The sequence below is a fragment of the Vidua macroura genome, chromosome 1 (assembly GCF_024509145.1).
Source record: "Vidua macroura isolate BioBank_ID:100142 chromosome 1, ASM2450914v1, whole genome shotgun sequence".
In the NCBI taxonomy this organism is placed as follows: Eukaryota; Metazoa; Chordata; class Aves; order Passeriformes; family Viduidae; genus Vidua; species Vidua macroura.
In genome coordinates this window covers 115644269-115668266 of record NC_071571.1, presented here as the reverse complement: position 1 = coordinate 115668266, position 23998 = coordinate 115644269, and the positions used below count along the sequence as shown (strand labels likewise).

General features: G+C 38.5%; 1 protein-coding gene across 5 annotated transcripts in view; it reads right to left on the bottom strand.

Annotated features, from left to right (window-relative positions):
- Positions 1-23998, bottom strand: part of LYN (LYN proto-oncogene, Src family tyrosine kinase) — a 49313-nt gene that overhangs the window by 14128 nt on the left and 11187 nt on the right. For 4 of the 5 annotated variants that reach the window (XM_053986366.1, XM_053986350.1, XM_053986359.1 and 1 more), the window contains 9 exons: positions 13868-14004; positions 12636-12684; positions 12438-12543; positions 11886-11984; positions 11662-11765; positions 10059-10208; positions 8664-8816; positions 2838-3020; positions 1289-1365 (listed from right to left, as the gene is read on the bottom strand). In XM_053986366.1, the coding sequence (XP_053842341.1) occupies positions 1289-1365; positions 2838-3020; positions 8664-8816; positions 10059-10208; positions 11662-11765; positions 11886-11984; positions 12438-12543; positions 12636-12684; positions 13868-13999 (1053 nt within the window). In that variant the 5' untranslated portion in view covers positions 14000-14004. The remainder of the gene's footprint in view (positions 1-1288; positions 1366-2837; positions 3021-8663; positions 8817-10058; positions 10209-11661; positions 11766-11885; positions 11985-12437; positions 12544-12635; positions 12685-13867; positions 14005-23998) is intronic. The other variant, XM_053986376.1, reaches the window with a different exon arrangement.

Genomic DNA, 23998 nt, shown 5'->3' with positions numbered 1-23998 from the left:
CAAAAAGCCTATAGCCACACTAAACCAATAATTATTGGAAAATTAGCTCTTCCATGGAGTCTATGTGAAATAAAAATCTGTATTTGAAATATTGAACCTCTACATAACAATATGTGATATATAATATACTATAGAATACAATGGTTCCAGTTGGAAAGGACCTTCAGTGATCATCTAGTCCAACTGCTTTACCACTTCAGGCCACTTTAATCAGAAATTAAAGCATATATTAAGGACATTGACCAAATGACTTTTAAAATATGACAGGTTTGGGGCATTGATCACCTCTCTAGGAAGCCTGTTCCTGTGCTTGACAACTTTTTTGGTAGTGAAGTACTTCCTAATATCTAATCCTATAATTATTTGTATAGCAATAATTACATAAAAATTATATCATATTCTTATTGTGATTTTTGGTATCAATTCCTACTGCTTTATTATGCCTATTAACGTTTTCCCATCTTTCCTCAGGAGTTATAACAAATTAACATAATAGGGTACAAAAATCTGTAAACTATAATGCATAAAAAACAATCCCAAAAAAGGCTGGTTAACAATAACCTACCAGAAATGCCATCATTACCCATTACTACCATGATTTACAACCTGGAAAAGCAGAATTATTACTCTATTTTTGTTACATGCCTCCCTGGACAACTAATTCTGATAACTGTCCAAGACAAAACACTGGGCTCTGGGAGCTTTGATTCAGGCTTTGACACACAAATCACTCTGAGTCTCTCTTCAGATTTAATTTAAGACAGAGATAACTTGTATATTTTGAAAAATTCATCCTGGTTCCTAAGTCATACACTAGTAGCTGAAACACTATTTCACAATAATTTACCTAAGAATTTGAAACCAAGAAGAGTACACTGAGATTAAGAGGAGTTTGACCAGTTAACCTAACTTAAGAAGTAAAAAAATGACACATTTATTAACTCTGAAGGGATCTGCTAAGCAAAAACTCACAAAGTTGTCTTTACATTTTCAATTTGTAGCTGATCAAATTGAAAGCAGCCTTTTCACAAAGGAAGGCAGCTGGGTACTGCTGCCATCTAAACAGGTCACCAGCAGTATCTAAGAGTTAGGCCTAACCACATATTCCCTTTGAAAACTCTTCCATCTACTTCCTCCTTTCAATTAACCATTTTTACTCAAAACTGATCTGTAAATTGCATTTTTTTTAATGTAAAAATCCTTAGGATAAAGTGGCCTAGTATGAATTTCAGACTCTAAGAGAAGTAACCTCAAAAAAATAATTTTGAGCACATTTTTAAAGTTTTACCTGAGCAGAGAAGTCGATTAGCTTTGGAAGCAACAATTTACTTCCTTCGTCACTCTTCAGAAAATCCAGCAAACTTCCTGTTAAAACAGAGAAAGATTAAATCAGTGTATCTTATTACAATAACAAATATCACATTGGTTCCCCAGTTTTCTGGATAACAAAACTGATGCAGTGAAGTATTTTGATTTATTTTTAAGTAGACTACAGTATGATGTAATGACAGGAACACCCAAATTAGCACATCAGACATTCAAGTTTTGCTATTTCCCTGGCTGTAGAAAACTCACATGAGACCCTACCTCAGTTCAATGGTGCTGAGTTTGATAAGCATCCTACTCTATGGACTATCAGGAAAGCTGTCTAGGAGAATCACATACATCAATCCTTTCCAAGCCATACAGACTAAGTGCCTCAACATTTGTTCATTAAGTTACCAGCAAAATTGTTTGAAAACAGAGCAAAACAAGAGAAACTACTACCCAAGATAATCTGAGAAGTAAACTTTGCATATTTTGTGCAGTAATGCTCTATAGAGTCCTTTCCTAGTAGTGCAGCCACCCTTGCAGGACCATTCCTCACTCACCTTATTATACACTTTTATCAATTCAAGTCCCACATAAGGAAATTCCTAAGGTTTGTTTTAATTGCCTTGCTATGATACCAGAAACAAAAGTTAGCTAGGGAGTCCAAAGGAACCAGAGTTATTCTGGGGGTTATCCTCTGATTCAGAAACAATAGAAAATGCTGCATTTAAGAAAACTGTAAAAATGGCTTCTCTCACAAATGAAGTAATGAGTCATAAAATTAAAGTCTCAGCTCATCTTAAGGATAGGTGCTCCTTCCCTTAATATTTGAACATTCAAAAATAACTCTACCATTCCTTTCTTTAAAAAGAAAGGGAACTAGTTTAGGAGACTATTGCTTGCAGATGGTCGTGGTTTAACCTCAGCCATCAACCAGGCCCCATGCAGCCACTTACTCACTCCCCACCAGTGGGACCAGGGAGAGAATCAGAAGGGTAAAAGGTAGAGAACTCATGGGCTGAGATAAAGACAGATTAATAGGAAGAGAAAAAACAAAAGCTGTGCACACCAGCAAAGCAAAATAAAGAATTAATTCAGTGCTTCCCATGGGCAGGCAGATGTTCAGCCATTTCCAGGAGAGCAGGACCCCATCACATGAAATGGTTACTCAGGAAAACAAACACTCTCACTCAAAATGTCCCTCCTTCCTCCTTCTTCCCCCACTTTCGATACTGAACATGATGCCATAAGATCTAGAATATCCCTTTGGTCAGTTGGGGTCACCTATCCCAGCTGTGTCTCCTCCCACCCTCCCATGCACCCCCAGCCCCCTCACCAGCATGGCAGCACAAAAAGCAGGAAAGGCCTTGGCTCTGTGTAAACCCTGCTCAGTGATAACAAAAACATCTCTGTATTATCAGCCCTGTGTTCAGCACAAATCCAAAACACAGCCCCATACACCTACTGGGAAGAGAATTACCTCTACCTCAGCCCAAATCAGCATGCAGATCCAATGTTTTTCTCACCTTTTGCCATGAATTCTGTTATAATATAAATAGGCTCTTCTTTGGTCACTACAGCATAAAGCCTAACAAGCTTATCATGCTGAAGTGTTTTCATGAGGTTGGCTTCCTCCAGGAAGGCTTGCACAGACATTGTCCCAGGCTTCAGAGTCTTCACAGCCACTTTGGTACTGTTATGATAATAACCTACAAGAAGGGAATAGGATCAGTGCACTGAAGTCACTCGCAGCCCACAGAGTCTCATCGAGCAGGAATTTGTAAAGCAGGTGAGGTTGGATTCCAGGAATAGCTAAGAGGCTGAAAACAAGTGCCAGATGTAGCACAAATATTTATGCTAGAATTCCTTTTTATTTTGCAATTTATACAGCACTGCAGAGAAAAATGATCCATTCCCTATTTTTAGAAATCAGTTATCTGAAAAAAAATAGAGCAAACAAACAATCTTACTTCATACCAAGTTTCCATTCACAAGTAGCCCCTAAAACACTTGGTCAAGGCACATTTCAATGAATGTGCACTTAAACTGCTTCAGAACAATAGAGTCCAAGGACTGGCTGGAAGTTTTTGAAGTATCTTAAATCCCATGATTACACTTACTTTGTGCATGCCAGTCTCATGCTTATAATCCTTCCTGTAACCCTTAGTGCTCAAAATGGAGCATTACGGGAAAGTGCAGCCAAAAGGTTCTTGTGACCAACAAGGACACGCTGCCAGGACTGCAATCCTGCAGTGCTCAGCACAAGATTTAAAGCATGATAACTTCTTATCACACAGCCCACGCCAGGAGTGAAGGAGACTGTGGCTGTGGTTCATTTCTCTGTTTACCAAACCTTCTAATGTAACATTCTAATTATATAAAAAGCAACTATTAGTAAAGAGAAAAGCAGTGAATTATTTTCAGATTTAATGTTTGCCAAACAATAAATAAATGTTAAAATAGCATTAAAAAAATAGAGTAGCAAGCACTGCTCCTTATCTTGTGAAGTAACATAATTTAAAAAATGAAGAAATAAAAGAAAGAGGGATATAAGTGCAACTTTTATCCCTCACCATACCCATTGCAACATCGTAGAAATATTTCTCAGAAGAGGTAAAACCTTCATGACTCGACAAAATAGCCTCATTTCCTTACTCTCAACAATCCAGATCATTGCCATGATGGATACACCTCTAAACTGGAATCCACCTTATGCTATTTATTGTCCAACAAAAGAAATCAGTGGCAAAGCAAGGACCTAGTTTCCAGATCTTACGTGATTGCTCTGAGCACTGCATCTTTTTTGAAGAAGGATCATGACCAGAGAAAAGCCACTATGCCACAATCACAAAACATTCACCTGCATGATTATTAAATCTATTTTTCCAAACATGGTCAGGTCAAACATAACAAAGACATTTCTCTGAGTTACCTGATAGTAAGAAATTACAGTTACAGGTCAAATCTGCTGTTAAAGCTCAGGTATATGATTTATAACTATCAGAAAAACAGAAAATAAAATATTTCTCTCTATTTAAGAAGCAGAAAGATTATTTCTATCATTTCTACTATTCCATTCCATGCCCTAAAACAGAGCATAAGCTCCACTCTCAATTTGTTGAATTCTCTACTGAACATACTAATTAATACAACTATTTCAGTGAAGCAATTATGACCAACACACTTAACATTAAATATGTAACAGTATTTTACATTCACTAAAGATATCCATCAAACTCAGGTCTTTTGTTTTAAAAAAGATAGCTTGCTTTACTACAACATCTCTGTGATACTGAAGTTTTCTGCTGTAAAAAAGTCTACCTTGACTCTCTGGTGGTATTGTACAAAACAAATAGCTGGTGAGAGCACTAGAAATACCTGCTCTTGGATTTCTCTCATGTTCATCAGAGCTTATTGACTAAGAGAATCTTTTACACCTGAAATGCAAGCAAGATGTGACTCATTAATAAACTACACTATAATCACTGCATTTGCCTTGTTAACTTTCCTCTTAGCCCTGCTTGAGAATTCTCTTCATGGATTATTAATACCACAAAGCATCATGATTCACATCATATCAGTTCACACTAGGAACAAAAATGCATAAAACATAGACCCTGGTCTTCCAGTGCTGCTCTGGTTTATCACATCACTAAAGTAGCTGCCCAGATGCACTGAGCTCCATGGTCTAAAAACCTTTAATGCCATGGGAGGAAGTCAGTCTCTTTGCAGTTTTAGCTACTGTTAAAAATCAAATGTGAAGCAAGCAATAGCATGAAAGTCTGAGGATTGTGTGATGATGTCTCACACAATGAGCCATGTTCTTCTCTACATGTTAGAATTGAATTCTCAAAAAAAAAAAAAAAAGTGTTTCAGGTATTTATTTTGGAGTTGATTACTATTATTTGACAGAGTAGTGTCTTGCATAGCCAGGTTGTCCCCAGATTCTTGCATGGGCTTAATCAGGCCAAGGTGTGATATGAACTTATAATATACAAGTGAGGTTGAGCCTACCATTCCTGAACAGGACTGAAGATGCAGAGCTTTGTAAACAAGCCTCTAATATGCAGCTTTCTCCTTCCTCTGCTTTTCCAGTAATTCCCTGCAGGGTATACTGGGAACAACTTGTTTGAGCTATGGAGATATGACACTGCTAGAAGGCAGATAATGGCTGGAGCAGTTACTCTTGGAGGAGGTACTGGGAAAGAGTCTGAGAAAGAGCAGCTTCTTTGCATCCAATTGCACATCAGCACTTCACTCCTTCACCTCCTACAGCCATCATTTAGCTGCAGAACAGAATAATGCAGCAGTGGCTCCATCTCTCACTCATCTCCGCACAGCCTGTTAAATGTGAAGGCAGAAAGCTCAGGCTGCACAACTGATGGCCAAAATGCATACATAAAAACCAACTTGGTAGCCTAAACCCAGAAAATCTCTATAAAATGCATAAAATTGCACTTGTATTGATAGAAAAAAATGGAAAACTGATACCATCTTTTCTCTGTCTTTCCTCAACTCTTCAGAGCTGGAGGAGATTTACTTGCCCATTCTATAAAACAGATTCTCTACACAGGTCATACAGGAACACAGCCAAGTGCTTCAGGCATATGGAGGCCTGCTTTTTGTTCCTAGGATTTTCTTACTCCTTCCATAATATAAGTTAATTTCCTCCAAACTGTTCAAGAGGTAGATGTCCACATGGAAGCCCAGAAAGTAGTTATAGAGATAATAAAAAGAAAAGACCATAAAAGCTATAATTGCATATCTTCACATTTTAGTATCAGCATTATCTCTGTATTTCCATATCTCTCAGAAACACAGAAGGGACCTGTGGAAAGCATCTATGTCCAACATCCCCAGGGACACCCAGAGCTGGCTGTCCAGGATTGTGTCCAGTTGGCTTTTGAGTCTCTCCAAGAATGGAGACACCACAACCTCTCTGGGCAACCTGTGCCAGTGCTTGGCACTCACACACAGAGCGTTCGGAAGGAGCCTTCTGTGTTTCAGTTTGTGCCCGTTGCCCCTGCCTCTGTCACTGGGCACCACTGAGAAGATCCCCCTAAGCCTTCCCTCAAAAGAAAGCTCCAGTGCCCTCCTCATCTTTGTGGCTCTTTGTTGGATTTTGTTCAGTAGCTCTACATCTTTCTTTACTCATAAGCACAATTCCTCTGAGTGGGACATTGTTCCCTCTGAAACCACGATTCTAAGTAACCTTTATCAAGAAGAAATTTATTTAGTAATGAAACCATGGAACAACATTTCTAATTCACAAGATGGCTGAAAAATAATTTTGTTCTCTGTGAGGAGGCAGTGTAAGAACCAGCTCTCAAATCAGGGGAGCACAGCAACCAGATTATTGCTCAGTACTTCTACATAACTCCCTGGATGATCATTACAATACACAGAGTTTGCTGACACCCTGCACCACACAGCTGACCTAATATGCTTTTCCATCTTGAACTTCCTTGGTTCTAAGATTAACCATACTCCTGATTTGAAAGGATCTGTGCCATGCAAATCATCTTCTTTCGCTTCAGAAAGAAAGCAAAGAAGAGGAAATGCAGCGATTGCTTTCACAGTACATTAGTTTTTCTCACAGTGCAGCAATTCAGACATAGGGCTCAGGCCCAGTTTAGATGTTAAAATAATGACAAAAACAAGAGGAAGCATCTTGAAGCAGAAACACCTTTTAAAGGTTTATTCTTTTCTGCGCATATGTGCAGAAGTAGTCACTTCCCAAAATGATCTGCATTTTCAAGTAGGTGATTAGCTCCTACCACAAAGTCTTCCACAGTGTTTCAGTGTAAGTTAAACATTTGTTGCCCTGGTTTATTAGGCAGAAATAACTGCACAATAGTTGACACTTATCCTGACTAGTATCTAAATTGTCATTCATATATATCATAGCTAGAGGGTTTCTTAAACTTTTTCTTGTGAAGGCAGATAAAAGGCTGAATTTGGCTATATTACATTAGAGATGTGTTGCTTGCACTTTTTACATGATTTATACCAAAAGATTGCACCTAAGACTCAATTAGAGCTTTCTGATTGACACTGTAGTTGAGCCTGTTTAATTTGCCACTCAAACAGCACCAGTCTGTGCTTTGCTTTTCTAAACGAGAGCATCTCTTCAAAGCAATAACATTCCTGTCAGACTGACACACTCCCATGGATCAGAGACCCCTTCACAGCTTTGTGTCTTCTAGCCAGCTTTGGGATACACTTTTAAGTTGCTCAGAAATGCTCTGCCTATAGAATCTTAGGTCTTAAAATTAATAACTATCATCACCATAATCTGTTCTTTCATTAAAACTATAACAAATTTATTCCTATTTAAACCTAACATCCCAAAAAAAACAGATCTGGGGAAAGGCTAGGAGAATGATTTGGCCTGAAAAAACATCTTAATGAAGACTTTGGGAGGAAGATATACTTTACCTCAAATAAGATGCTAACTGGCAAAAAGTGTGTAAGCAATGAATAGTACACAGATCATGCAATGAGGAAGTCAAAAGAATACTCTGATGTCAGAATAGGCATAGCATTTCAAAGATGATTAAACTATTTTCACAGAATGTGACACTGGGCATAGCCCCTTGTCAATGGGAAGTCACTGAGGCTGAGGAAATACTGCTTGTAAGGCAACAAAGTAAGTTATCCAGGTTATAATAATGAATGCTATCATTTTCTGCTGGGTATATATTAATGTTTACAACTTGTTAGTCTTATGACTATTTTATTACTGGGGTCTTGCCTAATGAGTCAAGTTATGGGCTGTTCAATCTCTAGTCTTCTTATTACATAAATCCCCTACTTTCTGAACAGCACACTGGCAGACAACACTCTTGAGTTAAGTCTGTTCCTTTTTTCACCCAGTATGGCAGTACCATGCACTACATTGCAGGAGGCATCTTCTTCACAAATGGACTGTGATATCTCTATCCACAATTCACTAAAAGCCACTGTTTCTATTTCATATCCTTTAACACTTTCTGATTTGAAACAAAGTTCTGAGAGGCTCATTGGTTTTGAGATTCAGGAGCCACATCTTACTATGATCTTGTATTTCTGCCTCAAAACATAACAAAAAACTCTATTGTCTTCCACCTTCTAAATTACAGTGCTTACTCACTAATTTTTTCCTTTAAAAGACCACAAAAGGATTTGTTCCACTTCCTTGTCAGGTATCTACCCCCTTTTACAAGCCCTCTCTCTTCACGAGAAGGTATATTCTGGGCCTGATTTTGCTGTTTTACAAGTATGCAGGATCAGCTTCATGTCCACTATGTTTTTTGAATGACTCTGAAATGACACTTCCTTCAGAGATACTCATTTCAAAAGAATAAACTTACCCATCCAGACTTCTCCAAACTGACCAGCTCCAAGTTTCTTCACTAATTTAATTGATTCCCGTGGAATTTCCCATGCATCTTTATCCCATGGTTTTTGAGGTTTGGGACTAATACAAGCTTTTTCCAACTTTCTGCATAAGCCATCTGATTGCCCTGGTTTTCAAAGAAAAAACAAAATACATTACACTCCTGTGCCGTAAGACTTCAGACAAACATTGCTTAATTACACTAGCCAGCCCACAACAATGTTCAAAATAACCAGATGCTATGATGAAAATGTAGCCTTTCTGGTGCTTTCACAGAAGTTTAAGTGCTTCTGATCTGAAATTTCACATTCAGAGACAAATTGAATAAAAAACTATCACATGCATCTGGTTATTGTCAGATTATTAAGTGGTTTTAGTACAATTTGCACCAAGTAAATACAATATCAGATCTTATTACTGACACTATGTTGATTAAGATGCACATTGGAGTCAGGTTTGGGATCTGTATTCTGAATTTGTCATTAAATTTTCTTGCAACATAGTTTCAGACAGATGTGCATGCAAGCATAAGTAGGTCAACATTACTTTTACTCCAGACACTGACCAGCTATAACTTTTATATGAATGTTGAATAATTCTCAGATTTTCAGCTGTGCTGAACAGCTAGCACATATATCTTACTATTCTGAAAAATTTCATGGCCAAGTCCTCAGAATGTCTTTGAAAAATGAATATGCGATTTTATGTCCTACATTTTTTTGCCTTGTCTTTATTTCCAGGTACAAGACTTAAAAAAATGTATTTTGGAGCTATTCAGCAGGAGGTTATGCAGAATGAGAAGTCAGTTTTGCAGCTGAAACATAGATGGACTTGTTCCTTCCTCTCCCCACCTTTTCTTTTTTTAAATAAATGTATACATTCTATGTGGGTGCAATTTTATTTCTTTGAAGTATAGGAAATATTTCTTCCTTTAAAAATAAATAATTAAACATATTTACAGGAAAATAAAACCAATTTCACACTCAACACTAGGTACAAGACAACATTCACCAGTCTATATGTATTTCTGATAATTATGAATAAAAATTTACTCTCAAATAAAATATTATTTACAATACAGGCAATTCTTATTATAGCTTCACATCACCCTAAGTTTGATGAATTCGGTTTTGAAGCTAGTCTTCATTTCACAAGGGTATGCCACAGAGCAACCAGCACTAGATCTGGTTATGGTAACAATACTTGGGTTCAAATTAGTTTTACTTTATCTTTGTTAACATGCATGCATGCAAGTTATTTAGGGAAAAAAAAAGAAAAACTTTGTAACAAAAGAAGAAGCCATTTATTTTCCTTCACAGGAAATAATGGCTGCATTCTAATAAGTAATTCACTAAATGATTTAACTTACTTTGATAATGTTTGATCATATCATTGATGTTAGGAAAAGTTATTCTTGGAGAGATGTAAAATCCTCCATTGTCTAGACTCCTGATTTTGTAGTGCTTAATAACGTCACCATGCTCCGGATCATAGTCTCGTATGGAGAGAGAATAGCTGCCTGTGGATAAAGAAGGAACCTTCATTAACAGATATCAAAAATCTAGAGTCCACACATGCACAGTTGAGGCTAGGAAAATCACCAACTTGTCTGCTTTTCTTTTTGCTCCCTTATTTCCTCAAAAAGCATTTTGCAATCCACAGGAGGAAGTTAGTAAAAACCAGCCCTGAACTGGTCACCAAAATGCTTACAGTCACACTTTCTTTTTCAGTCTTATTCAACAAGCTCACTGGTTGCATATTCCAGGCAGCTCCACATTCAGTGCCCAGTTTTGCAGAAAGTCCCCCAGCTGGAGTAGAAGTGGCTGGGAGAGCAGGACTGGGGCTGTCACCCTGCGCAGGCAGAAGCTAAAATCTGGAGATCAGCATTTTGAAAAAGGAACTTGCTGGTTGTCATGCAAAAGCATAGCTTGGAGATGGCTTCAGGCATAGAGGAGGGAGAGCAGATCTGCTGATCTGCTAGATCTGTTGATCCCTAGGCAGCCCTAGGGAGCCTAACATCATCTGGGATTTAAACTGGGGCAGGAGAGCATCTACCCTTAGCTAACAGCACTCTTTGTTTCTTCTGCTTGTACAATTCTTGCCCATTTTCAAAGGATAAAAAAGGATCTCACCCCCTTATCTCCCCTCACACACATATCCAGTGATTCTGGGGGGTACCTTCTCATAGTCTCAGTACCCTATGTAGAACTTAGAACTTTGAGAACTTCATTTAGGAGTCTTCAGCTGAGAGCACAATGATACAGGCCCATTACAGATGATATCTAGTCAAGAATCTGCAGTATTAGAGCCAATAAAGCTACCCCGTGGAGTGGAGAGGCATGACCTGCTGAAAGGCTCCATGTGTCTTCCTCTGGAGGATGCAGTGTTATAGCATCCAGCTGGAATATCCATCCAGACTTAGAGTCCACAGGTTGGGATTTCTCAAAGCTGAAGAGCCTGGAGAGTTCTCTAAGATTTTCAGCACAAGGCACTCTGTTTACAGCACAAAATTTTACCAAAAAGCTTTCTGAAAAGAATCCCTATCTACCTTAATCTACTACACTGTAGAAGTGAAAACCCTCATTTTGCACTAACTACAACTTTAAACTTGTAGCAATGAATACAGACCCAATAATGGAAGACTATAGAATGCAGCAGCTACTATTACAGTAATATGACTTTCAATAAAGGAGTCACAAACATTAAGAAGAGAAAAGATGCCACTTCATTCATTCCTGCTTCTTGTCAGTGTAATCACATACATAAAGCTTTTTTTTTCCTTTTATCTCAGCTTTGGGTGTTAGCCCGCAACTGTCTTTTTCTGGTAATTTTCTTCTCACTCCTACAGAACTGGAGAAAATTCACACAATAGGATGCACTGAAACTACTCCACCCTGATGGCAATTTTTGTGTAGACTGACTGCATATTTTTTCTCTCTATATCAAATCCAAAGTACCTCCCCCAAACCTACCTTTTAATGTTTCACTTTCTCTGATAAGGAAAGCTCCAGGACCATTTCCAGGAGCCAGGAGCTGTCTTTCAGCATCTTTTCGGGTTATGTCTTTGAAGAACCATCTGAAAAGTATTTCACAGAGTTAGAACCACATCTTCCCCACCCCCCCCCCCCCAAAAAAAAAAAGGATACACCATCAAGGTGAAGAAGTTTGCCAGAATTTAGAGACGGGGAGAACTTACTCTTCTGTTTCCAGGGTGTTTACTTTTGCTACATAGTTGCTGGGAATGAAACCTTCCTTTCTTGTCGTGAGAGATTTTGCTCTCCACCATTCTCCGGATCTGAAAAACAAAAAGCAGTAGTACTCACAGGAAAGAAAAATGCTAAATTGTTATTTAGGTTCTAGTCTGCTGAGAGCTTTGCTCAGACTGGAGAGAGAAGCACAACCTCTGAGGTCAAGCGCCCTGAGAAGCCACTGGCTCCACCAGATCAATGTTTGCTCACTGTAACTGAGGCCAGCTGCCAAGTCAGAGAACTGTAGACTCAAAAATGGTTTGGGTTAGAAGGGACCTAAAAGATCATCCCTATCATGGGCAGGAACACCTTCCACTGCAGCAGGTTTGCCAAAGTCCCATCCAACCTGGAATAACTCCATAAAGCATTTGTATTATCACATGTAAGAGAGCTCACTTATCGTTCATACACCATGGTACAAGTAGGATATCAAAGCATTGTAGAGAGACTTAGATGACCCCAAAGAAAATTTGCAATACAACCAACATTGTCATACTTACTCTTCAATAACTTTTAGTTTTTCTCCTTTTTTGAAGGTCAAGTCCTCTTCATGAATGCCATCATAGGGATACAAAGCAACCACAATGACTCCCTGCTCCTCTGCATCTACAAAAGCAGAAAGACAAAGGCACGTTCACATCACTCTGCAGGCGGACATGGGCACAGCACGCAGCTGTGAGATTTCTATAGAAACATACCTTGATTGATAAACCTCTGTCCTGGTAAGAGCTGTGCTTCTGGATTTGCCTACAATAAAATATGTCCTTAATTAAGCAGTTTTAGATCTTTGTGATGATCTTAAATTCCAATTACATATTATACAGTTGCTTTGGTATCATCTCATATGTCTTAAAAGGAAATGCTCAGATTTCTTCCCCCAATTCTTCAAAATATATATTATATATAAAAACATGTATTATTTATATGGCAATATAAAAATATAGTAGATTTTAAATTTAACAGTTCAGACCTTGTGAAGATGTGGCACAAGCTGTGGGGAAGAAGTTCACAGCTTTGGGACTTCTGCTGAAGAGGCTTTAGATAGGGCACTTAAGCAGGACAGTTATTACTGTGTAGCCATCATGTTAAAGAACTACAAGCACAGTTTTGCCACTAAGACTGTGCAAGGGAAAAAAAAAAAGAGAAATGAAAAAAAAAGTAGTTTGTGATATGTGCTCATCGACTGAGATGAGTTCACTGTGTCAGCTGGGGAGAGAGGGGAGCAGGGAGCCATTCACACCTGCAGAGAGCAGGTCCCTGAACAAGGGCAGTCAGGAGACACAGTTTCCTCAGCACAGTAGAGAAGGTGGGGAAAAAAAAAGGTACCAGTTATGCTGGAAATTAGCAAAATCACTTGGTACCCAGCGGAATTCCCCATCCCAGCACCCTTCCTTCCAAAGCCATGCAGCACACATGGAACATGTTAGCCTGTTCCTCCTGCAGCACAGTTCTGCTCCCTGCACCACTGCACCCCTCCCATCCTTACCCACACACCTCAGGCAAGGTTGAGTAGTGGTTCCCAGTGAATAAAGCTGACTAGAGCTGCTAAAGAATCACCCATGATTACTTCAGCCTTTAAATGGAATAACCAACACCTGGATCCCATAGCTACTAAAAAACACAACACCAATGCTTTAAAAAATGGGTCTAAACTACTTCAGGTTTTCTAATGTCATCTAGCATTCTTCTATAGACATGGTTATATCTACTCAAGCATTGCTAAGTTACTTTTTTTATGCAGAAAACTATGACAAACATAAAGTAGTAAACCACCACGTTTTAATTTTTATTCCTCTAGGTACATATTCATTGAGTGTGAACTGCACCCAATTTGAATTTTTCCATGCATATGCTTTGGACTGAAATTTAAGTTACGCCAGTCATGCTTTGTTCTTGCTACAGGAATTCTCTCCTGAGACTATCTACTTACTGGCCTTTGCTGTTTATTGGACGTTGGATCCCTCACATAAATAGTTCGTTCAGTTTTACGTACTGGTTGATTCTTCAAATCTAGCCCATCTCCATGCAGATTCTCTTTCCTTTTTGATTTTATACACCCCATATTTCCTGTTGAAATAAAAAAGGTGTTAAACAAAATCCTTGTACCACAAACCAAGCCCTTTCCCATTAATCACCTGGGCTTGCTCCATAGTAAAAATGTGCTTCCTTTTCATACAGAATAGTTCATGGGAAAAACAACTGAAGGTTAGGCCCACACACTGATAGCTCTTTTCTGTTGCAAAGCAATGACCTCATCTCAATCCACATATGAAGTAAATAGTTATTTACCATTTTTTCAGATTTGTTATATTTTCTCCCCAATCTACTTTTCACTGCCCAAACCCCTCGTATCTTTCTGATACTTCCCTGAGCTCTGGAATAGATATAACAAAAATACAAGTCTTGCAGGAATAACTTTATCTGTACATTTTAAAGAAAAGACTCATTCCTGTCCAAATTCGGAGAATTGCTGCTGGAAGCAGCAACACCTGTATCTCCCCACTTCATTTTGCAGATGCCAGTCTAGCTGGGAGCTCTCTTGATTTAAATCCCTGTCTCACATGAGGCTGATGACTTGTGCAGTCCCAGCTCCATGGCAGACACGCTGCTACTGTGACCTTCAGTAATGCATCTCCTTGTTCACACAGGCATGTTACAGCAGCCTAAAATAGCCGATGTGTGTGCCAGTGATGGCAAATCACCACACAAGGATTTCTTTTTCAGTATAATTTAAAAAGCTAATTCTTCTCTCAGGATCTGCATCCATGCTAAATCAGATGAGATACAGCTGTTAGCATCTGCATGACTGGAAACTGACTGCTAATCCCATGATACAATTACATAGTACTCCAGCAAATATATATACAACATTATCTCTACAGTCCTTCCTCTGAGGAGAGTAATCATACTTACTCTTCAAAGAATCCACTATGAACGCTTTTCAGCCCTCTCCTTCCTTCCTCTCTCCCTCCTTTCAGTTCAGTGCTCTAATGCTAGGTTCACAGTCACATTTTCCCTTGCAGGCACACAGTCTCACTCCCCCCTGCCCTAATTAATCTTTAAAGCCAGACCTTTGAAGAACAATGCAAAACCTAAAATAAGAGCTCAGTGCAAATATAGGCTCAAGTAAACACCCACAGCTGGAGAAGCTAGAGCAGATTTTAAGACACTCATCCCACTTTTCCCTTCATTTCTAGGATAGAAAAGGCTCATGGTAGTGAACAGGTAAAGTAGTAGCAGAAGTGTCCATTGGTAGACACAACTGTATCAATAGGATGGTGCCTTGCAGCTACAGAAATTAACCAGACTGGTCTGGGTTCATATTAAGACTCATACTTTTGTAACAATACCTATGATAATTACAATCCTACCTGATTACAAAAATAAACCAAGGCAACAAGCAGTCCCACATGGCAAGTCTCAAGTTCCAACATCACCTTCATTTAATGTCCCATCCTGCCATTGAGGAAGCACTGCATAATGACACATGCACTGTCCTATCCACAGGCAGAGTGTTTTCTTCTAAATATGACAGAAGGATACTTCCTCTCCTACCATTTCTGTAAATTATCTGTCACCTATTGCCAACATATCTTGGATGCCCATAAGATTCAGCAGGGATCTGTTATCCTGGTTTAAAGCAGCGTTAGAACCCATTGCTCCCCTTCTTGTCTTCTCTGGAAATAAAAAAAAAAAATAAAAATAAAAAAAAAAAAAAAAAAAAAAAAAAAAAAAAGGAATCCTACAGAAAATCAATAGGCATTGATCAGGCACAAAATAAGAGTTTTCTCAAGTGTCAATATTTTAGTGTTCCCACACTTATTTGAAAGCACTGGAGCACATCTTCATGAAGGAGCTTCCCTTAGAAGCAAACATCTTTAATGCTTAATTTTAATGCTTTGATTTTTGTAATGCTCAGCTACATGCTGGTTGCATACTAGTTGTCTTGCAATAGTGAGAAGGATTTTAAAATTTATTTTATTTATTTATAACCGTGGGTATGTAGATGACTCTTGTTCTGTCATTAATGGTTCATAGGAAATTTCTGTATACCCACAGGCAGATTGGTGTTTGCAAACTCACCCTAGACATCAGGAAGGCCAGTGTTTAATTACCTGCTGTATCTGCAAGATCAGGTATTTATCCACTTAAGTGCTAACCTTTTTGCTCTTGAATAGTTCTGCTTGTTCAGAACAAACAGCTGAAGTGGAAGGCATGAAGTAATTTGATCTAAGTTGTCAGCCAAAACTCCCTTTGCCTATTCCTGTAAGAAAGCTGAGCACATCTTTAGAGACTGCAGCATGCCCAGTGTCGGTGTAAACTCAGAGAAAAGCATTTTTTACTCAGTTTTTTTTCTGCAGCTGAAAGGACATGAACAGCTGTCAGTTAAATCTGTTGTGAGGCTGTGTTAAGCTCAACATTGGCATTTTTTTCATGACAGTAAGAACTGATCAGTTATAACTATGTAGAGGTGCTTTGAAATCATACAAAAGTTTACTTGATGTCATGTGAAATCACACAAATCAGTCTGTGAGATGACCCTTGTGATGGCTTCAAACAAAGAGGAGATCCTAAGCCACATCATGAAGCACTGTTTTTTCTGGGTTCTTTTCCTCATGGAGGTGAAAGTCCACAGTCCCCACAGCACTGGGGGGGTTCTACATCAGCAAAAATTCCCAACAGTGGGTGCTGAAGCCTACAGCTGGTTCAAGGGGGTTATTGCCCCTTTCACTCCAGTATAGCCCCCAGGACTGAACATCTGACAACAACATTGAACAGCTGACAACAAGGTTTTACCTAAAGGTGAGCCCCACACTGCATTCTCCCAAAGCAGCCCCATTCTTGCACTCCAGTTCTGCTCCAGAACACAGATTACAGCTGAGCATGTGGGCAACTGCTTCAGGAGTGGCATCCTGACCTAACTAAAACACCAGTGCAGGGAGGAGTGTATAAATAAATAAAACATTTTACTTGCTGCAAATGTTTATTTGCCTAGCATTCTGTTGCTGTGTCACAAGGAAGTGTTTTGTGAAGATAAAAAGAGAAAGAGAATACAGTAAGCAAAGAGCAATACAGAGAGCCCAGCATCATTACAAACCAAACTCCATTATTCTTTATCAGAGATAAAAGTAATTTATACATCAGAGAAAATGCTGCCAGTCCCTACTCAGATGTTTCCCATTCCAACAGTTCTGCAATACAAGAGACACTACTTCCTATTCATGCTTTTCATTTATTGTCCTGTCCACACCTCTCAACATGAAAGATTAACACTGAATTAAAAGAAATTCTATGTAACATAGCTGCTAATCTTTATAAATAGATATCTAAAAAAGTAACAGCTTCTCTTTTAACAAAGAGCATACTGTAGTTTATGGCTAAAAGGTAAACACAAGAACTTAGGTTAACAGCTGCAGCAAGATGACAAGAATCTAGGTTCAGGCACCCTTCAAAAAGCCACAGGAGTATCCATAAGAGCTATCACACAGAACCTCTGCAGCAGGCTTTTCTAAGACACTGATTTTGATGTCTACATTTGCCTTGAATTTTCTTTCTGAATCCCCTATCTCATCTTGCTACTACAGCACTTGGGTCTTCATTCCAAAATGGTTTGGGAGGAGTGGAAATCAGAGACTAATGCAGCATTCTTTCAGGGTTAATAGCTGCTGCCTGTCCCAAAATAGAATTGCTTTATATGCCTTTTTCTACACTTCCAGCAAAGTAATGTCTCTAAAGACACAAAACTTCCTACTGCAAGGAACCAAGTTACATGTGACCATCACCTGTCCATCCACCATCAGCACCACTGGGGGTTTGATTTTGTCCCAGTGCTTACCCTTTGTATCATCTACAAAGGTGATTTCATTTTTGTGTTCATAACCATTCTCTTCTTGTGATTTTGTTACATACAACATCTATGGTGTATATTAGAAATTATTTCCTACAAAACCCACTTGACATGTCTGGTCTTTTCTTGATCAAAGTCATGTCTTCATGGAAATGATTCTCAAATTTTCATAGATTATACTCCAGCTTTTCCAATAATAAAGTAACTTTTAAAATAATTAGAACAACAACACTGAGCATACGAGCTCTATTGTATCCAATAAATATCTGTTGTTGAAAAGATCAGTAATCACGTATCAAAACACCTACGTGGCTTAGGGTTTTAACAGATATATGCATATGCATTTTAACAGGTACATAAATAAAATAAATTGTTTTTCAGTTGAGTACAAAGAGTAAACTCTTCATTTAAACTACAAATTTCTCATGCGTAAGAATACGGAAAAAAAATTAAAACCCCCAACTTACTCTGAGTCTTGAATATTGCCTTATATTTAAACTTCTGAATCAAAGAACAGGAAGCAACTGCTTACATCTATATCCCAACTGGTTTCGCACCTGGAGCTTTAAAGCAGGCTTAGAGAGAGAGGAGTAAATAGTTTAATTTTTAATACCTCTTCCAAAATTTCTGAACAATACCACTGCCCTCTTCTGTTTTAGATGCTTCATTCTGGCCTTTAATGCCGGTTGGTTTGCTGCTAGTTATAGTCAGAGGTAACACAGTGATACAGCAGTAACATCAGATCTCTTGAACTCCTGTGCATTTCCCTCAAGGTCAAGGCAGAAGTGTCTCGAAACTCAAAGGGATCAACTTAGATTAAAACTGCTGGGAAGGAAGGATGGCAAGCCTGCTCTGCTCAAAGACACAAACACCTGCTTTCTAAGAAGCTCATCGAACATTCTATGTCACTTCAATCAACTGCTCAAATTTATAATTCTATGAAAAAAAAATTAAAAATCTTAAATGTAAGGACTTCATTTACCTTAATCTTCAGTGCTTACTTTCACTTTATGTTCATCTGCTTCCACATCATCTGTGCTACCCAAGTGTTGCAAGGATCTCTTTTATCTCTGTTACTGGGACTATGAGGAGGACTATTTCTGGGAAACTTGGGTTCATTTCTGATCCATCATTACAGGGTAAAACAACTGCCAAGGAATATAGAGCAGGAGTTTAAAGGTTTTAGAGGTGGTAAAGGTCAGCAATGGCTTATCAGTACTGGTCTACACATATTTGTGCCAGTGAAGATTTGCCACCAGACCACACTGAGAATAAGAGTGACAAAAATAAATTATCTGTGGTTGTGAGCAATATGAGAACATCATCTGGAGAGCAACTGAAGAGAAGTTGTTTTCTGTTCCTCGCTGGTCTCAGAAGTTGTTAGATTTAAGCTTGTTCAGCCTTATTCTTATACCTGCAATTCACCATATAGAGCTATATAATAATTTAATAATATATAATATTATCTATAGATACACATTTCAATTTTACTGTAATTCTTGACTGTCTGATAACTTTCATCAAATTAGACTCATGCAAATGCAGAAATCTGGGGTCAGCTTTCATTTTGAGCTTGTTTCACTTCCTACATCTTGTTTTTGCACTGGCAGCTAACTAGAGGAACTTCAGCAGTTTCTTCCTCCCTTGCCTTTCTGCTAAAATGGTTCCATTTGTCTCAGTCAATCCTTGTTGTGTGTATTTTAATATCTTTATTAAATTTAGCTTATTTCTGTAGGTCTGGATCACCCCATCTCTGTGTCTCCAAAATGGAATTTATTCCATTTATGATACGCATGGGCATACACACACGGGCACAAATCACCATGTGCTCCCTGCAATGCTTATGCCAAGGAGCATGGATAACCTGAATCTACTCAGTGCTTGGCTATGACAGACTTGCCCTCTGTAGATTCCCACTGCTCCTCAGTTGTGAGAAACTGTAGTCCAGCTGGTAGCATTTAAAAGAAAATGAAAAAATAATGGGGGAATTATTTTAACTGCTTCAATCTTCTTTGTGGAAAAGGTGAGACAAAGTTAAAATAATATTTTGACATAAGGATCTATATAAACAGGTCAAGAAGAGAAGCAAGTTAATCCCAAGTGTAACCAACATTACTGTGGTGAAAAAGTATGCAACACGCATGTTACTTTAAAATTTCCTCAAACCTGGTCTCACTTAAGTCAATCCCTCAAATTTTCCAGGGGTGCATGTCTGTCACAACAAGACAACATTGCTGTCTAGTTTATCAACCATGATTAGAGCAAAGGACTTCAAAATACTCTCTGGGAAAGGCAGATCTGTTCTAGGCAGCACAATTGCTTGGCACAAGCTCAGAAGCAAGTTTGCCATGCTCCATTTTTAGAGAGATTAATGGGTGATGGTGGGGAAGAACAAAATATTATTGCTGAAATGTTTCAGAACCTCACTCCACTTGGCTTAGAAGCTGACACGTAAGTCCCAGTCTTAAAAATGTTTTGGAGGCAATAATGGCATTTAGCCCTTCATCCTCTTGGGAGATTAGGAAGAAATCACATCTTTTGCAGCCTGTGTTCTAGACTTTAAAGACCAAACCCTCTCAGTTTTTTCCACTTATACTGGTTATCCTTACAGCCCTTCTCCACATCTGTTTCACTTTGAAGCCATCCCTTTTAAGTACAGGAGTTTGGAGATGCCCAGTTGTTTCAAAATGATTTTCAGCAATGCCTTGAAGCAAATAGCATTACTATTTCTTCCATCTACTGAAATACATCACTCAATAAATTCCAGAAATTAATTTATGATTTTCACACTTTCATCACATTGGCCATCCAATCAGACATCCAGGTTTGTATCACTTTTCATAATGACAAACTGTTGTCACAGCAGACTTTCCTATCTCATGTGGCATTATCTTACATCCTGATATTAAATTTCTCCCCATTATTTTCCCAGGCTATTCATTGTGCATGATATTCTCAACCACCTGTGTGTTTCTAATGCCTCTTAATATCACAAGGGGCCTCATGTTTTTTCATTGCAAATGAAAGTACTTTTTAAAAGTCTCAATGTAATGCTAATGTAACACCAGGAAACAGAAAGTGGTCCTGCTAAGAGACTGGTAGTGGTTTCTGTCTGCTGCACTTCCCCCTGTTCTGCTTCTTTCACAATTCCTTCCTTAGCAATTGAGACCAAGACAAATTATACTTTGTCCATTCTATCTCAGATTACTCTTATGCTTTCCTATATCAGTTACAGAAAGTATCACCCTACCACCTTCATGCTCCCAAACACCTGCATTCCTACTACACTCATACATCTATCACATTTCTACTTCCTCTGCTATGTCCAGTTTTGAGCCCTGCATCAGTATTTCTGTCTCTCCTTTTCTGAGCCCTGATTCCCAACACAAATGCACAAACATCTCAGTCCAACTAAACCAGTCTGGGTTGGCAGACACTTTCCCAGAATCCTTTACCAAGCTGACTACTGTTCTGAATGAAATTCTCACCACCCATTCCTCTATCGTTTGGTGTCCTGTTTTTCTTTCCCACATTTGCCTTCATATTGAAATGAGGGTTAGGACTCTACAATATTCATACCTCAAGTCCATTTCCTTAAAATAAAAATTCAAGTTACAACAGGGCCAAAAGGTGTGCTGCCATACAACTATATTGGAAGTGGACTGTGGATTAGAATCAATAAAATGGTTTGGGTTGGAAGGGACCTGCAAGATCATCTAGTTCCAAGCCCCCTGCTGTGAGCAAGGACACCCTCCACTAGACCAAGTTACTCAGAGCCCCATCCAACCTGGCCTTGAGCATTTCCAGGGATGGGGCACCCACAGCTTCTCTGGGAAACCTGTGCCAGAGCCTCACTGCCCTCACAGTACAGAATTTCTTCTTAATATCTAATCTAAACCTGCTCTCTGTCAGTTTAAAGCCATTCCCCCATGTCCAGTCACCCCATGCCTTTATAAAAAGTCCCTCTCCAGCTCTCTTATAGGCCCCCTGTAGGTACTGGAAAGCTGCTCCCTGAAGCCTTCTCTTCTCCAGGCTGAAAAACCCTACCTCTCAATCTGTCTTCACAAGAAAGGAGGAGTCATACAGCAAAAATCCCCCAACAACTGACATAAGAACCGAAAACTTTTGGTGAGATAAAATATCTGGAGTTGCCATACTGATGCTGTATTTTTGTGTTTCTGGAAAAGGCAGACCCATTCTGAACAGCAATATCATATTGTATCACATCGTATCTTTTTTTCCCATACTCCCCATTTAATTTTTTTTTTCTTACTAGATGAGGCTTTTTGCATTAACCAACATGAACTAACACATTGCTATACTAAATGGCAAATAATTGACTTAAGTTATCATATCTCAAACTTCCAATAGGAAGGAGTGCTTTGGTAAAACTAATTCTATTAAAGTAAAAATTTTTCTATATTCAAATGGCACTTTCCAACCTTTGCCTGTCTTGCCTTTAAGTGTCCAGGGAGAGGGTAACTTTATTCAGTGCTTGGCTAAAATACACAGTCTTTGCTGGAGCTTATAAATTATAGCATAATAAATATAATAAATATCATCATAGCTGATGACATGAAAGGTACCTCTAACAGGAGTGGAAAGCTTTGGCCAAGGAAAAAAAAATCTTCCATTTTTTCGTAAATTCACTGCAGTTTTGTCTAGATTAGTTAAAATCTTGGTTTCATGCAGGAATTTTGGCAGTGGTTAAAAAAACCCCACACATTAAAGTAAATAAAAATCTGCAAGAAACACTGAAAATAATGTCACTGTGGTGGTATAATGATGTTATAATGCTTTCAGAAGGATGAAAATAAAATCCTGAAACAAACACACATTGAAACATCACATTGAAATGAAGCAGAATTTGTACAAACTACTGATCCTAGTTTATACAACTGAAGAAAAAAAATTACCACAACACAAGAAAGTTAATCCTCAGAAGATTGTAATTTTGCTAACATTGCATAACAGACTTTATATATTATGAAAATGTTCCAGATTCATTTAGTCAGTATTTTGGCACTAATTTTAAACCAAGTCTTACATTAAAATAACATCTGTTTTCTGACCTTATAATACTTGCTTCATTTTATTACAATAATTTGCCTCAACTGCATCTTCCAGAATTTTGAATCAATATCAACAATGAATTAATTCACTTTGCCAGCCCTCAGGCAACCACATCTTCCATTTCCTCAACTTTTTTCCACTATACTATATCTTTTGAAGATAGGGGAAAAGGTCAAATAACATCTTAATTTGACATAACAGAATAAATACTTCTATCAAATTCTTCAAAAGGATCATATGACATGGAACAGAAAAGCTGCGCCAACACATTAACCAACTTAAAGCAAATGTTCCCAAAATACTTTAAAGACTTTAAAGTGTAAGGCAAGCTATAAGTAAAAATGTCATTTTCTTGACTGGTAAAAACTCTCAGTAATGACAAACAGCAGCTTCATATAACCAAATCTCCACCTCCAAATGAAAATTTGGCCAAACCACTACACTGAAAAGGATCAACATTCTTCCTAACTATTAGGAAGTGTCCCAGTCCAGCTAGCAAACCCCAAGGACAACATCTACTTTCCAAGTTGAGTATATCTATGACTCACATACTGGTTTTTTCAGCTTTAAATTGATAATTTTGGCCAATAATGGCAGTGTGCTAAATTTTCAGTAGCCTATCTTTGCCCTGCACTTTATGTATGTATGTTGCTATATAAGTCTATGCCAGCCACTAGGATAAGGATCCTTCTCCACTCCTTTTTAGTAATTAGAGCAATAACTGTGGTATAGGAAAATGAGAAACTACCCATTAAAAAAACAAAATTGTTGGAGTGAGGTCCAGGAGTAGCCCAAAGGTCTTCATCCTCCTAATAAGTGACATGATGGAAGGATAGGACAAGTTTCGCACAGTTTCTTTGAAGAACACACATCTGGGAACTATCCTTCTTCACTCCCAACAGTACTTACCCAGCTATTTACCCTCCCCTTATCCTTCACAGACAAACACTTTGCCTCCCAAAACAAGGTGTAGTTGAGAGATGTGCAACCACAGCCTCTATGTGAGTCCAAAAGGCCTGGTTCATGCCCACAGTGGCTTTACTCAGGTGTTGATTTCAATATAGAGTTTGATGTATTGGAAAGCAAAGGCACAGCCACACCAATCACCTGTGTATGACTGTGCAGTGCCCCATGCCTGCA